This window comes from Chelon labrosus, assembly GCF_963514085.1.
Source record: "Chelon labrosus genome assembly, chromosome: 11".
Taxonomy (NCBI): Eukaryota; Metazoa; Chordata; class Actinopteri; order Mugiliformes; family Mugilidae; genus Chelon; species Chelon labrosus.
The window spans coordinates 5835727-5849356 of NC_140344.1; the positions used below are offsets into that span (position 1 = coordinate 5835727).

Genomic DNA, 13630 nt, shown 5'->3' on the forward strand with positions numbered 1-13630 from the left:
GACTCACCATATAGTAAATTCATAGCTAAGAAGGCTTTCTAATGCCTCTGTGAGTTTGTGATTACGACATGGGAGATAAAATGCTTGGTGTTCAAATGATGACATTAGCTGCTGTTAGGCAACTATTCCAGCCACTGAGGCTAACGGTTTTGAATGCTAACAAGCAGGTGAGTTAATGTAGGAAATGCAAAGGTATAATCAAAAGATGAGGTTGTTGGGAATATCAACATATTCAACATTACCTTATCATTCACTTCCACCATTTCTTGGAAAAGTCTACTGAAAATTTGCAGGTCATGAATACCACAAGAGGGGGTTCTGACCATATGCGCAGTACAGTCCAAGAGTGGAGCCACATGGAGCCACGTTATTGATGCCCGTACACACTTCCTTCAGACTCACTCACGTTTTCGTTTAATTGATACTGCATTCTGCTCTACCTCCACCAGTTATACGGAGTCATGCGGAAATGTTGGATTATACACTGTACTTATTTATTTTTTCCAATTTTCACTGCAGTTGGCATGGCAACTTGTGGTGATAATGATGTCACATCCTGTTTCTATAGCGTCAATAAACTTAGATCAAACTTCTCAGAAAAATGGACACTTGAACATGCATCAGTATTATATTAACTAAATGAAATGACAGAAGCCATCCTCGAAAAAGATTTATTTGACATGTACTTTTGTGTTTTAATTTGGCCCAAGTCCCATCCACTAACATGGAGGGGGGTGGAGCTTATGACCTATACTGCAGTCAGCCACCAGGGGGAGCTCTACTTGCTTTGGCTTCACTTTTAAGGAGAGGTTCTATCGTCCATCTTTATACTGTCTATGATCCAAAGCCTCAAACATGGTAGACACCACCACATTTGCAGGAAGCAATATACAGGCACGTATTACAATCAAATAAGTCACATGTGTGGAAACTAACCTTTGACACATAATGTGGTTCGTACCAGTATTGTTAAGATTTTCAAAGTGCACACGTAGCTACATTTGCCACATGTTCCTCATCAAAAGAAAGATTTTGTCCTCCCATGTGATGGAATAATAGCCGTCTAAAACAGCGAAGCCTGGAATGTTCTGTGTGTGTGTGTGTGTGTGTGTATATATATATATATATATATATATATATATATATATATATAGATATACATTTTTTTAACCACGTTGCATATTACCACAGATTTTCTATGTTTAGACACTAGTGTTGCCATGACACCAGAAGTTTGACTTTAATTCGGAAACTAAGTGTATCATCTAAAAGTACGTTTCTAAATATATTACAGTGCTGTCAGAAGAAGCATCAAGCATCATTACAGAACAGACGACATGTTTTATGTTATGTTCACTTCACAGATGTGTAGAAAGTTTTGAACAGTTTTCTCTTTATTTCTTTTGGCCCTGTTTCTTAACTTTTATTCAAGGTTTCATTCAGTTTAGGAGAGCTGGTGTTCAGTTCAAGACACAGCAAACTGTTTGACATCGCTGTCATGTGAAATGTTTTTCTGAACCAGACTGTGAGTCTGTTCATATGAAGAATGAAAGGGGAAAAAAGTACAATCTTGGTCAGTTTTGTTGTTTGGTTGTGTTTTTGGCACATGTAGATAGACGGGTCGCTTCACAGTGAATGTTTTGTTTCAGAGGTCGCAGCGACGAGCTGTGAATTTCACATTTTTTTGTCATTCCTTCAAAGTCAAAATGCATGGGTCCTGAGATGTTATTCTGTAGCAAAGTATGACCGGGCGAGACAAGAAGAAGTGGGAACAATTGTTAAACAGACAGAGACTTCTGTTTTGCTTCTGGCAATAGAAAATGTGCTGTAATGTATGCTGCAGTCAGACGAACTGACCAGCTCGAGCTTTATTTGTCAATGTCTCAGTTCGTGTGTTTACTCACTGTTCTAAGACATAAGACATTGTTTATTTATCCCACATACGGGAAATTTCCTTGTCACAGTAGCGTGGAATTTGGCAAAAATATATACAAAAATACAAACACTCTGAAAAAGATATAGAGAAAAACAGGGATATAAAGACATTCTCTATGTACATTGTGGTGGATGGAAACTTACAATTACAAATAAATAATTGCTAAACTATAAAAAACTATGAGACAGTGAGGTAGTGGTTCGTGCAGTGTAAGGCTGTGTAAAAAGCAGATTTTATTTGTGCAAACTGACTGTAAAAAAACAAAAACGTGGGTTATTTTTGAGGCTGGTGTTGTACAGCAGGTGGTTGGAATGAAGGACCTGTGGTAGCGTGACTTCTTGCTGCGTGGATGCAGCAGTCTGCTGCTGAAGGAGCTGCTTAGGTCCCCTACAGTCTGATGCAGAGGGTGAGAGGTGTTGTCCACGATTGATGTCAGCTTGGCTAACATCCTCTTCTCACCCACCTCCTCGATGGAGTCCAGATAGCAGTCCAGGACAGAGCTGGCCCGTCTGACCAGCTTGTTCAGTCTCTTCCTGTCCCTCTCTGAGCTCCCACTGCTCCAGCAGACCGCTGCATACAGGATGGCAGAGGCCACCACAGAGTCATAAAAAGTCCTGAGCAGTGACCTGCACACTCCAAAGGACCTCAGTCGTCTCAGCAGGTGAAGGCGACTCTGGCCCTTTTTGTACAGGGCGTTTGTATTGTGTACAATCTACACAATCTACAATCTTCTCCACGCTGTAGAGCTAAATGGAACAAGCTGAAATCTATTTTTCATGAAGACATCCATGGAAACAAATGAAATTAATTAAGAGAAACCAACAGCATGTTTCAGAGGAGTGTTCGAGGCTGGAATTATCCCTGACAATCTCAATGTAATCTTCTAGTGTTGGTTTTGGAGCAGGTGGAGATGAATTTGATAGCGGCTACAAAGACTCAGTGAGGGGAAACAGAATATATCCTGTATGTAAACTGACACATAACGAGGAGAAGTGGTCTATCACTTTCCATCATGTTTATTTATTTATTTATTTATTTTTCCTGAATAGCAGGTCACATTGTGTGTCATTTCCTCAGTAACGTCCGCATTTTGGTTCCTTTCCTCTTCTTTAGGAGTCGGTGATGCTCCAATTTTGTGGAAACAAGCTGGACAAGAAGGACTTCTTCGGGAAGTCTGATCCATTTCTCGTCTTTTACCGCAGTAACGAAGACGGATCGTAAGTTGACGTGCAGATTCCCTGTGCTCCGCGTGAAAAAACAAATGAACAAATGCAGCTATGTCATTTTACCCTTACACATTAACAGCATGTATGATGGAATGCATACAGACTCTGGGCGTGTTTGTTCATGCTCCAAAAGCTCCTATACAGAAAATATAAGATCTAAACAGACTACGTGGTGTTACGTAATCCTCTGTGTATATGCGATTTATTCATATATGCCATCCATGCTTCAATGAGAGAAAGCACTAGAAGGAGGGATAGAGTTAGCAAAAAAACACTGTGTGGGGAGGTCGCAGTTTCTTTGCCCCGCAGATGCTTTTATTCAACTAGACTTCAGCGTCTCGCACTTAACACATTCTCTTTTAGTGCAGCTGGGTATTTACTGATGCAGCCTAAATGTTCAGCTGCAGGGTATAACAGCAGCACGCGGCGGTTACAAAGAGCCAGTCTAGATGCCACATAGAAAAGAACAGGATGCCATTATTCCATCCAATTCAGTCAAGCTTTATGAAATACTTTTTACTTTACACTCCCCGTAGTGACAAAGAGAGGAGGCGTTCTGTCTTCAAATTGGAGGCAAATTTGTCAACTGTTAACATTTTTTGTACGTCTCACAGGTATACCATCTGCCACAAGACAGAAGTGGTGAAGAATACTCTGGATCCAGTGTGGCAGGCTTTTAAAATTCCTGTCAGGGCGCTTTGTAATGGAGACTATGACAGGTACAGTAGGAGAATCCCGAGAACACAAACAACTGGCAATGTCTACAGTATACCGGAGGGATAATAATATATGGAACAGAAAGAATTTAGAGAAGAGTATTGCTGAACACTATTTTTACAGCTGAGCTTAAAAGCTACTTAGGAATAGAAGTGGAGCAGGTCACTGATTGTATTTAATTTAACAGCAAGAGAGCGACATTGAGAGTTGATCCTTTAGTGCTTACAGTCACCAAGCTCAACCACTAGCTTACAGATACAGCACTAAAAAAATAAGACTGCTTCAGTTTTATAAACCAGCATTTCAAAATGTTACTGCAAATCGACTTAGGACAAGGCGAGCTGTGAGAACGTCACCTTTGGCAGTAACCACCTTAGCATTACCGGACTCCACCACTTCCCCAACAAAGTCTATTTTTTTTTTTTTACCAAACTGTAAACATGTTTGGTTCTGCTGTAAATTTGGGCATTTTAACAAGGAGGTTTTGGAGGTAAACTCATTTTGGACCCAAGCAGACATTTGAAAATCTTCAGTTTTTGGCACTTCCCCATCGGTTTCTTTTTTCACCCCAGAAGCTGATGCTAGGACAAATAGTTTGTCGTTGTAGAGCTCCACAGAACCAGCCCTGCAATGAGTCTTGAGTTCTCAGATGACGTAGACACATACTTTAGCATACTTTAATTTAATATACAGTTGACTTAGAACTGGGCAGCAGTGGTGGAGTTAAAGTACTCTCTGAGTGCCCTGCAGTTCTTGTTTATAAATCTTATTCATCTTACCAATCACTACGATATACTGCACGAATAATGTTCTTCTAATAAAAGCTGCACCTGCCCTGTCTTATTTACATGAGCTGATACACTTGTGGCCTTCCAGTAGACAGTTGCTCTTTAAGAAGAAACACTTTAAATCTGTGGTGCTTCTTGTTTTCTTGAATTTTATTCCCCCCCATCCTCTTCTCTTTCTCTGCAGGAGCATCAAGGTGGAGGTGTACGACTGGGACAGAGATGGAGGGTGAGGCATCAGTTTTCATTTTCAGATGCTCAAGTGTTAATCTGAGCTAAATTTAATGTGATCTGCTAAATCTAAATGCTGTTTAAGAATCAGAGTCACACAGCGATCCTGCTCCGAAAAAAATAAAAATAATGAAATAAATGAAAACTGTCGGTAATATATCAAAAACGGTAAAATCAGAGCATATGTGCAAAGTAGGGAAGAGCTTTTGGGATTATAGTCACAGATCCCACTCCAAAATGTCTGTCCTCAGACACACTCTTGTTTTTCACTGTTAGAGCAGATATTGTGGAAAAATATCACTGTGGAGCCCTGCGTGTGACAACACTCCCTGCCTCTTTAAAAATACATTAACTATTAATATTGCTTGAGCGCTCTCTCAACGGCTATCTTTGTACTGTCAATGAAGGTATAAAGATAGTGTTTATCTTTTGAAGCAAGTGAATTCTTGGCACTATGGGGCACGTGTTGTCCCTTCATTGTTCATTTCACAGATGGTTTTTGACATTTCAAGGGCATTTCGCCCTGAGCTCCCATTAATATCTGACCCTGATTCCAACTGTGCTGATTATCTCCATGAAATTATAAAATTGGTTGCTACGCTGGCACCTCCTTGTAACCAAGGAGGCTGTTAGTGATTCTCCTGTACTTTGAGGAGACGTAAATGCATTACAAATTAATGAGTAAACTCTGTCCTTCTCAAGCGGGCGTTTGTACAGTTATTAATGGCTTGTTCTGACGGTGCTTTACTACTCTCGCTGTAATACATGGCGCGTTTTTTTTCCCACTCGTGTGTGACTGTGTGTTGATTTTCACAGCCACGACTTTATCGGCGAGTTCAGCACCAGCTACAGGGAAATGTCCAGAAGCCAGTCACAGTTCCACATATATGAGGTGATATTCTTCACACACACACGCACACACACACACACACACACACACAGAATCGTGCTTTTATCTTTGAAAGGACTTTGCATTGACCTAATACATTGCCTAGCCCCTTACCCTAACCTAATTATCTTAACTAAGTGCCCGACCCTGACCTAAATCTAACCTGTAACCCAGGTTCCCCCAATTAATTAATATTGTGAAGCACCTTTCAAGGGTGTACCGGTGTACCTCTCGCCCAATGACAGCTGGGATAGGCTCCAGCACCCCCGCAACCCTTCAGAGGACAAGCAGTTACAGAAGATGAATGAATGAATATAGTGAAGCACTCCAAGCCAAGACAACATTTTTTTTCCATTGTGCCAATAACAGTAGTTTTATGTGGAGATGTTGTTTTTGCTGCTCCTACTATCAGTATTATTAGTAACAGCAGTAGTATACAGTAATTGTTGTGTAGTAATAATAATAATAATTGAGGCCTGGAGTTCACAAAGCCTGTTTTTGAAACAAAGTAAGTTCAAAACCACAATGTGTGGACCATGTTCTGGACCAGAGACAAACAACAGCTCTACATCCAGTGGCACACAGCAGGAAAGGAGTTCCCTCAGGCAAAGATGACTATGCCTACAACTTTCCTACAAAGGCCTGACATATGTCTGCGTACCACCAGTTACATCAGTAACAATAAACACTGACAGTTAAACAGTGTACCATCAGCAAAATGTCCTAAGAGACAACTATTCCACAGAGACAGCCATTGGCAGCATCTCTACAACCACATTCACCTCTAGGAGAGCCAAGTGAGGCAGAGATGGAAGACAAACAGAGACAGGCACATTATTAGACATTTTTGTGGCAAACCGCTTAATTTGCTTTTATCTTTGTGTTATTGTCTTTGTTAAAGTAGTACTGCCTTTTCCAGTTTTCCTGATGTTGTCTCTTTGCTTCTATTTGTTTTTTTAAATCAGCGGTTCCCAAAATTTTTTTTTTTTTGCTATATTAAAGGCGGCATGTTTAATCATGCTCAAATGACCAGAACACACATTATGTCAATTTCCCTGCGGGAACCTCCCAAAGGGATCAATAAAGTTGTCTATCTATCTATCTATCATCTAAAAAAATAATCACGATCACAACAATGCGCTCCCGCATTTGATATAACGCAACAAAGTTATGCACAAGAGGATGTATGACAGGCTCAGGCTCAGAGGCAGAAAGCAGATAAGTTGGGGGAAATGCTGTGTTAAACAAAAATTGTAGCAACTTAAGGAGTTATGAAATTTAAATTCGTAATTTGAATTACATTGCAATAAAGTTACACATGACCCACAACATAAATAACAAAGAGCATAGGCTCAGGAACAGGTATCCCACTTGACAGTTTCCCTGATTTCAGCCATTTGACCATATTTGCATAAATGAATGAGTAAGAGGCCACAAGCACCCCCTAGAGGCAGCTTTAGGGAGTTATACAACTGCACGGACACCATGTATTGTAACACCAGCGTGTTCTATGTGTGGAGGTCAATTGGCTAAGCATTGTGCATTTTATTTTACATTTTGTGCATTGTTATTTCACATATAATGACAATACACAGGCCAGACATTTGGCTTCTGCAGGCCATATGTGGCTGCTAATTGGGGTTCAACTTGTAACGTAAAACAAAAGTAGTTGGGTCCAGAAAAATGGCCCCATAGGGACAACATGGCCCCACAGTGTTGGTATTCCGCAAGGGTTTGCCCAGACCTAGCCTGATCCTGACCCTAATACAAACTGTAACTCAAAAAAGAACTAAACTCAAACAGCCCTTTTGAAAAAGACAAGTTGTTTCGTCTCCTGTAAAAAATAAAAAATACTTACAAACATTTAAAGCAGCCAGAGGGAACTCTGTGATGTGGGTTAAGCTCTGGAGGAGACTGCACAGGTCACCAGTAAAAATGCTAAAGGCAGCCAAAAAAAATGCCAGGTTGTAGAAAAAAATTTCCTCCTTATGATCAGTCAGGCGTTAACCAGAGGTATATTACGTGAAAGTGAGGCTCTTGCAGAATACATGTCTCTCTGCACATGTGATTTCCTCTACAGAATTGTTAATAGAGGTGAGAGCTGTGCTGTGTACCTAAAGTATACTCTGAATGCTACTTGTGGCAGTTTAAGGAGAGATCAACCTTAAGTAAATAACAAGGCTTCGCAACCATGGAAGACTTACAGCAAGCACAAAGTTAATTGGCACCTGGAACACATGCAGAAACCGGTGGGAAGTGACAGAGAGAATTACAGCAAGAAGTAGTGGAAATTCACCAACTGAAGAATACAGGCAGAATGTAAGAGAGAGAAAAAATCGTATTCAGTGAGTCTTTGCCAGATCCTCCTTTACATAAGTGCAGTAAATCAGACAGTGTAAATGTAACAGACTCGTCTAATGCTCAGTCTCTGAGAAGCCAGTGTTTTTTATCATTTTTATTTTTATTTTGTCTGAGTATGATAATTTGTTTATGTGTACTTCTAGAAGATTAGACACGCACATAATTAAATTCTCCACTGTGTTTAATCACAGAACAAATGCCACCATACAGAGGAACGCTTGGCGTAGTGCTGCCCACGCAGTGACATTCTTATATGAGCACAGGATCGGCTTCAGAAAAAAGGAAAACTAAAATAGTGTACATCTGAATGTAGGAAGCATACAAAAACAAAAAACAAATAAATAAAAATTCAGTCCACAGTATTGTGTATTTCCAAAGATGGATGACAAGCAACATTTGGAGATACGTACGTCAGAGTTTGTCACCTCACTGATCCATTGCAAGTAGAAATTCCCTCACTGTTTTAATTTATAATCTGGGCACATATGTGCTGAGGCACAAAACCGATGCTCCCCTTGATGTGGAACTAGTTTAGAGTCCAAGCACAGCCGACACTGTAGGCGGGTTTATCACATGTGAGTGTTGTTTCCCCCTTTTCAGAATATATTATCATCTCATATTTATTCATTTGTTTGTATTGATTGAGATTACTTACATCCATTTCAAATCTAAAAAAAAGGAAAAAGAAAACCCACCTTATGGTTGTGGTCAGCACAGGCTATTCAATAACTATTGGACAGGATGCTATGCACAATGATATACAGTCTATGCGATTGAGCTAGGACCGATTCCTCATTGATTTACCTAAGCTCCATCCTCTAATGCCTCTAAAGTGCAGCTCACTGACTGGTCAATCAGCTGTGCAAGCAAGGTTAAGAGTCATAAAGCTGCTAATGCAAGCACAATCTCTCTCACTTAGTGTAATAGTAGGGAGAGTGTGCTCTCTGATCGTCAGCTCACACCAGCGTTGTTAGCTCTGTTCTGGTTTTTATCCAGACTCTGAATATCACATTGACCAAAAAAAGTCTGACTCTTTTGGAAGCAGCATAATGTCATTTTGCTAAAAAAGTCTTTGTTGATTGAACCAAGAAGAAGACGTGATTCAAAAACTCTGGCTGTCATTTGAGACAAAGCTTATACAAACTCGTGATTTGTTTGCAGGTGCTAAATCCAAAGAAGAAAGGGAAGAAGAAGAAAAAGTACCAAAACTCAGGAACGGTGAGTTTTTAAATGTTTATGTTTTTATTATTATTGCTGTGTTTTTCATTATTACCCCAGGGCTGCTATTACACTCTTTAGCTTGCTTCTAAATATCAAATTCCAACTACCATTTTTGTGATTTGTTTTTATATGTATTCTTAACCTTAGATGCCTGGTTCCAATATAATAAATGATAATAGTGTCAAGAAGGTGCATGATAGTTTCACATCTTATTTACTTTTGGTCTCTCTTAAGTCACATCAGCTATATTGCTCTGTTTCTATTTGTATGTTTTGTTGTCCTTTATGCTGAGAATATGGTTGTCAGCTTTCATTCATTCGTTTTCCGTAACGGAAGGGTCGCTGGCGGGGGATAGGGGGCTGGAGCCTATCCCAGCTGTCACTGAGCAAGAAGCGGGGTACACCCTGGACAGGTCTCCAGTCTATCACAGGGCTAACACAGAGAGACAGACAACCATTCACATTCACATGCACACCTACGGCCAATTTAGAATCACCAGTCAACTTAATGAGCATGTCTTTGGACTTTGGGAGGAAGCCAGAGCGAAAACCCACGCATGGCACGGGGCGAACATGTGCACGAAAAGGCCCCAGAGGACCCCAGAACCACTACACCACTGTGCCACCTTGTTTCCCTAAGAAGCTGAGGTTAATCTGATGTCTTTGTAGCAAAACTTGTATGCATCTATACCTCTGTTGCTACTCTCAGTGAAGGAAAAAACATACAGAACAAAAATGCGTGTAACCTCTGGTAGGGAAATGAATCCCTTCAAGAGAAAAGGAAAAGGAAAAGCAATACAATACAACAAGAACAATGAAAGATAGGTACAAAATTATATATGTAGTGCTTATTTCTGCATGATAACTATACATTTGCTATAGAGCAGTCAGTTGCTTAAAATGAGTAATCGCGATTAATCAAATGATTTCCATAGTTAATGCAAATGAATCATACTTTTTTTTAGATCTATTGTAAATATACCTGGAAGAGATCTTTTTCAAGTCTTTATCACTCTTTTAGAGGTCTCAGCTCCTTGCTGAGCTCATAACTCAGTTCACATCAACAGCAAACACACTTTACACTTACCCTGTCTGCACTTTATTCATACAGCCATGTTTACATCCTCTGTGTATTGTTCTATTTTTTGCGCCTTCAATTGCCCCCCGGGGACAAATAAAGTTTTCTGAATCTGAATGCTGATAACTTTGGTCTCGTAACCATCTGGCAGGACTTTGAAGCTGAACTTGCCGTTCAAAATACCTGATTCTTTATCCATTGCTCATTTGTTTATGCTTGCTTTTTCTTCTTTATTAGGGATTTTGGGCAGTTTTGACAAAACAGAATAGACCGTATTGCCATTAGCACAAGTACAAGAAAGTACAGATAGAGGTTGGAATTTTGATGCCACAGGTGAGTAGGTAGAGCTGGTTGTCCATGAACCAGAGGGTTAGTGGTTCGATCCCCAGAATGTGCATATGCCAAAGTGTCCTTGAGCAAGACACTGAACCTCCAGTTGCTCCCAGTGTGGCACTGGTGTGTCAGTGCGTGTGTGCTTGTGTGAGTGAATGGGTAGATGCATCTGTGACTGTAAAGCGCTCTGAGTACCAATAGGTAGAAAAGCGATATATAAAAGCAAGGCCATTTACTATTTACCATTTACCATTTACAGGTTGTGTTACTTCCCTCTGCATGGTAAAATGATGTACTACAACCGCACTTCAGACTCTGCTTGCTTTTCAGAGTGCTTCCACATTTCCCAAACTACGGGGAGGGTTGAGGTCATAATAACAGAACGCACTTGTGTTGGAAAAATTCTCATTCAAAACGGAATTTGTGTTAACATGCTATTAACACACTAACTTAAAACTGGCAATGAAAACTGTCATAAAATGTCCTAAAATAAAAAAAAAAGTAACATTTATCATAACTTCCCCACTTCATTAAGGATGCTCCTTAGTAGGCTACCCATGGATATATTAAGACGCTCCTCTTCAAAAGTTCATTAAATTTGCCAGCTCTTTGTAACCTTTTTCTTCACCTTCACTGTTCTTTAGTAATACCTTTAATGCCTGTACTAAGGTACTCACCACATCCATCTGCATCTAACTAAATTTCCAAACTTCCAAATACTCTATTGTATTTCTTCTTAGTCAAATTAGTTATTTGTTTGCATTTCTACACATGTATTCACTTACTGAAATTAATTGTATTATTTTTATTTACCTAACACTACTGCCTATGCAACCTTCTTCTTTTTTATACTACTTTTATTCATACTCATTCATATTGGTGCTGTGGATCTAATGCTTGTTTTGTCTGAACAGTAATGCAACACCCAGAAACTAGTTTCAAATTAGTTTCAAACTAGCAACACTTGTTTTCTACAGATAATTTGTTTTGACATTTTCCCTTGAATCTGGATCCAAACAATTACATGAACATCGTAACAGCTCATGTTTGTATGTATCTATAATTTCTTTTCAGTTCAGCATGTACGTATGTCAGAGTTGCACAACAGCATGAAATACAGTGGGACCATACCAAAACCAAAAAAAACAGCCTTCCTAATCAGTCTGATCCCCTTTTAACATGCTTGTACTTGTACATGATGAGTGGTTTAAAACGTGTATTCTGGAAAATCGAGTGTTACATTAACAGATTCTGCTCACGCTGCAAAAAAAGGATTCTTGTTTAATTCCCACACTTGTCTGACCGACAGGTCACCCTCCTGTCTTGCCTGGTGGACACTGAGCTGTCCTTCTTGGACTACATCAGAGGCGGGTAAGTTCGTTCACATTAGCTGATAGCACTAGATCATGCTTCGGCATTACTCTCATTAAATCCTTGCAGTTAGCGGTGTAGACTCTGCAGAGACTCAGCTGAGAGGATTAATGCGCCGAGTTATCTCTCAGCTGCAATATTAAGAGAGACAGCTGCCGATAACCTGCTGTTTAATTGCTCGCCGTTGCATGCTTTGAAACGTACTGTGGTATAATCTGACATGATTGATGGTCCCATGTTTCTACATACATGATTTATTTTTCTTTTGTAGGACTCAGATTAATTTCACGGTGGCAATTGATTTCACGGCATCAAATGGTAAGTGTTTCAAAGCGTCTGTCTTATTAATAAAATCCCATCAGTGTATCGAACAGATAAAACTTTGTAATCAGATCTTTATATGAAGTGAACTCTTAAGGGATGTATTATCAGTCGCTTTGACTTAGTCTAATGACACTTCAGCCTAAATTCAACTACAGAGGGAAAAGATAAAGCAGCAAAAAAGTTGGACGATTGTTAGAACATTATCTCCCGGCTTTAAACTTCTGAGCTCAGTGTGATGCTCTGTGCTCGCCACGCTGTGTGAAGTTTATTCCTCAGCGTAGAGAGATAGTCATTACACCCACATTCAAATTCCATTTCCAGCCCTGATCATAGTGAGGGCTTATGAGGCCCCACAGGTAAACCACACTGCAATTCAACGACAAACAAACGAAATTAGCCATTCAGCACAGTGAACTTAATCACAGATCAAGCAATCACACCAAGCAATTTCCCTTGTGGATGAATAAAGTTTATCTAAGTCTAAGTCTAAAATGAGTGATGTTCTCATTGTAGTTCTCATGATTTAGTGAGTTAATGTAGGTTATATAATTTTGTATCTATATATCCCAAGAGAAATGGATGACTCAAATAATTCCATATCTGCATAAGATAAGATAACATTTCTTTATAATATTGTACGAAGCAGATTTGTTTTCCTCATTTGTTTTCCCCCCTCTTTTTAACTTCAGCCTCATAATATGTCATTTGTCTGTGGCGTAAAGCTTTGATGAGGTCTGATAATTAGCAAAAATACATCAGTGAGCCAGCCTGGTGCAGTCAGACGCAGTTCTCATCAGAGTAAGAGTCTGGTAACACTCTATTTGGATTTCATTATGGGGCTAATTGAATCGATTCCAAGTCAAAAGTACCGCTGCACGCTGCTGGTTAATCCTCCAACCCAATCAGAGCCATTTTGTTGTAAACTAATTCAACTCTATGGCGTAAAGATGACGTGTAAGACTACATCACTGTTACTCACCATCATCTCATAAAGACAGTTGACCCAGATCTTCAGATCTTAGCTGGAGCATAATCAGTTCCCAACAGAGAGTTTCCAGACCAACATTTGTGGGCAGGCGAGTTGGTCTTGCTTCTAGTTTTTGACTTTCCACTTTTGCACTATGTGACACGTTTCTTCGTGTCCATGAACACACACACA

The 13630-nt window shown here is 39.8% G+C and overlaps 1 protein-coding gene across 1 annotated transcript in view; it reads left to right on the forward strand.

Moving 5' to 3' along the window:
* LOC311495953 (copine-8-like) overlaps positions 1 to 13630 on the forward strand; it is a gene marked incomplete at its 3' end in the record, with an annotated part of 75460 nt that overhangs the window by 51585 nt on the left and 10245 nt on the right. Inside the window, exons 8-14 of the mRNA XM_084555636.1 lie at positions 3050 to 3153; positions 3777 to 3881; positions 4852 to 4893; positions 5712 to 5787; positions 9307 to 9363; positions 12086 to 12147; positions 12419 to 12465. Coding sequence (XP_084411762.1) covers positions 3050 to 3153; positions 3777 to 3881; positions 4852 to 4893; positions 5712 to 5787; positions 9307 to 9363; positions 12086 to 12147; positions 12419 to 12465 — 493 coding nt within the window. The remainder of the gene's footprint in view (positions 1 to 3049; positions 3154 to 3776; positions 3882 to 4851; positions 4894 to 5711; positions 5788 to 9306; positions 9364 to 12085; positions 12148 to 12418; positions 12466 to 13630) is intronic.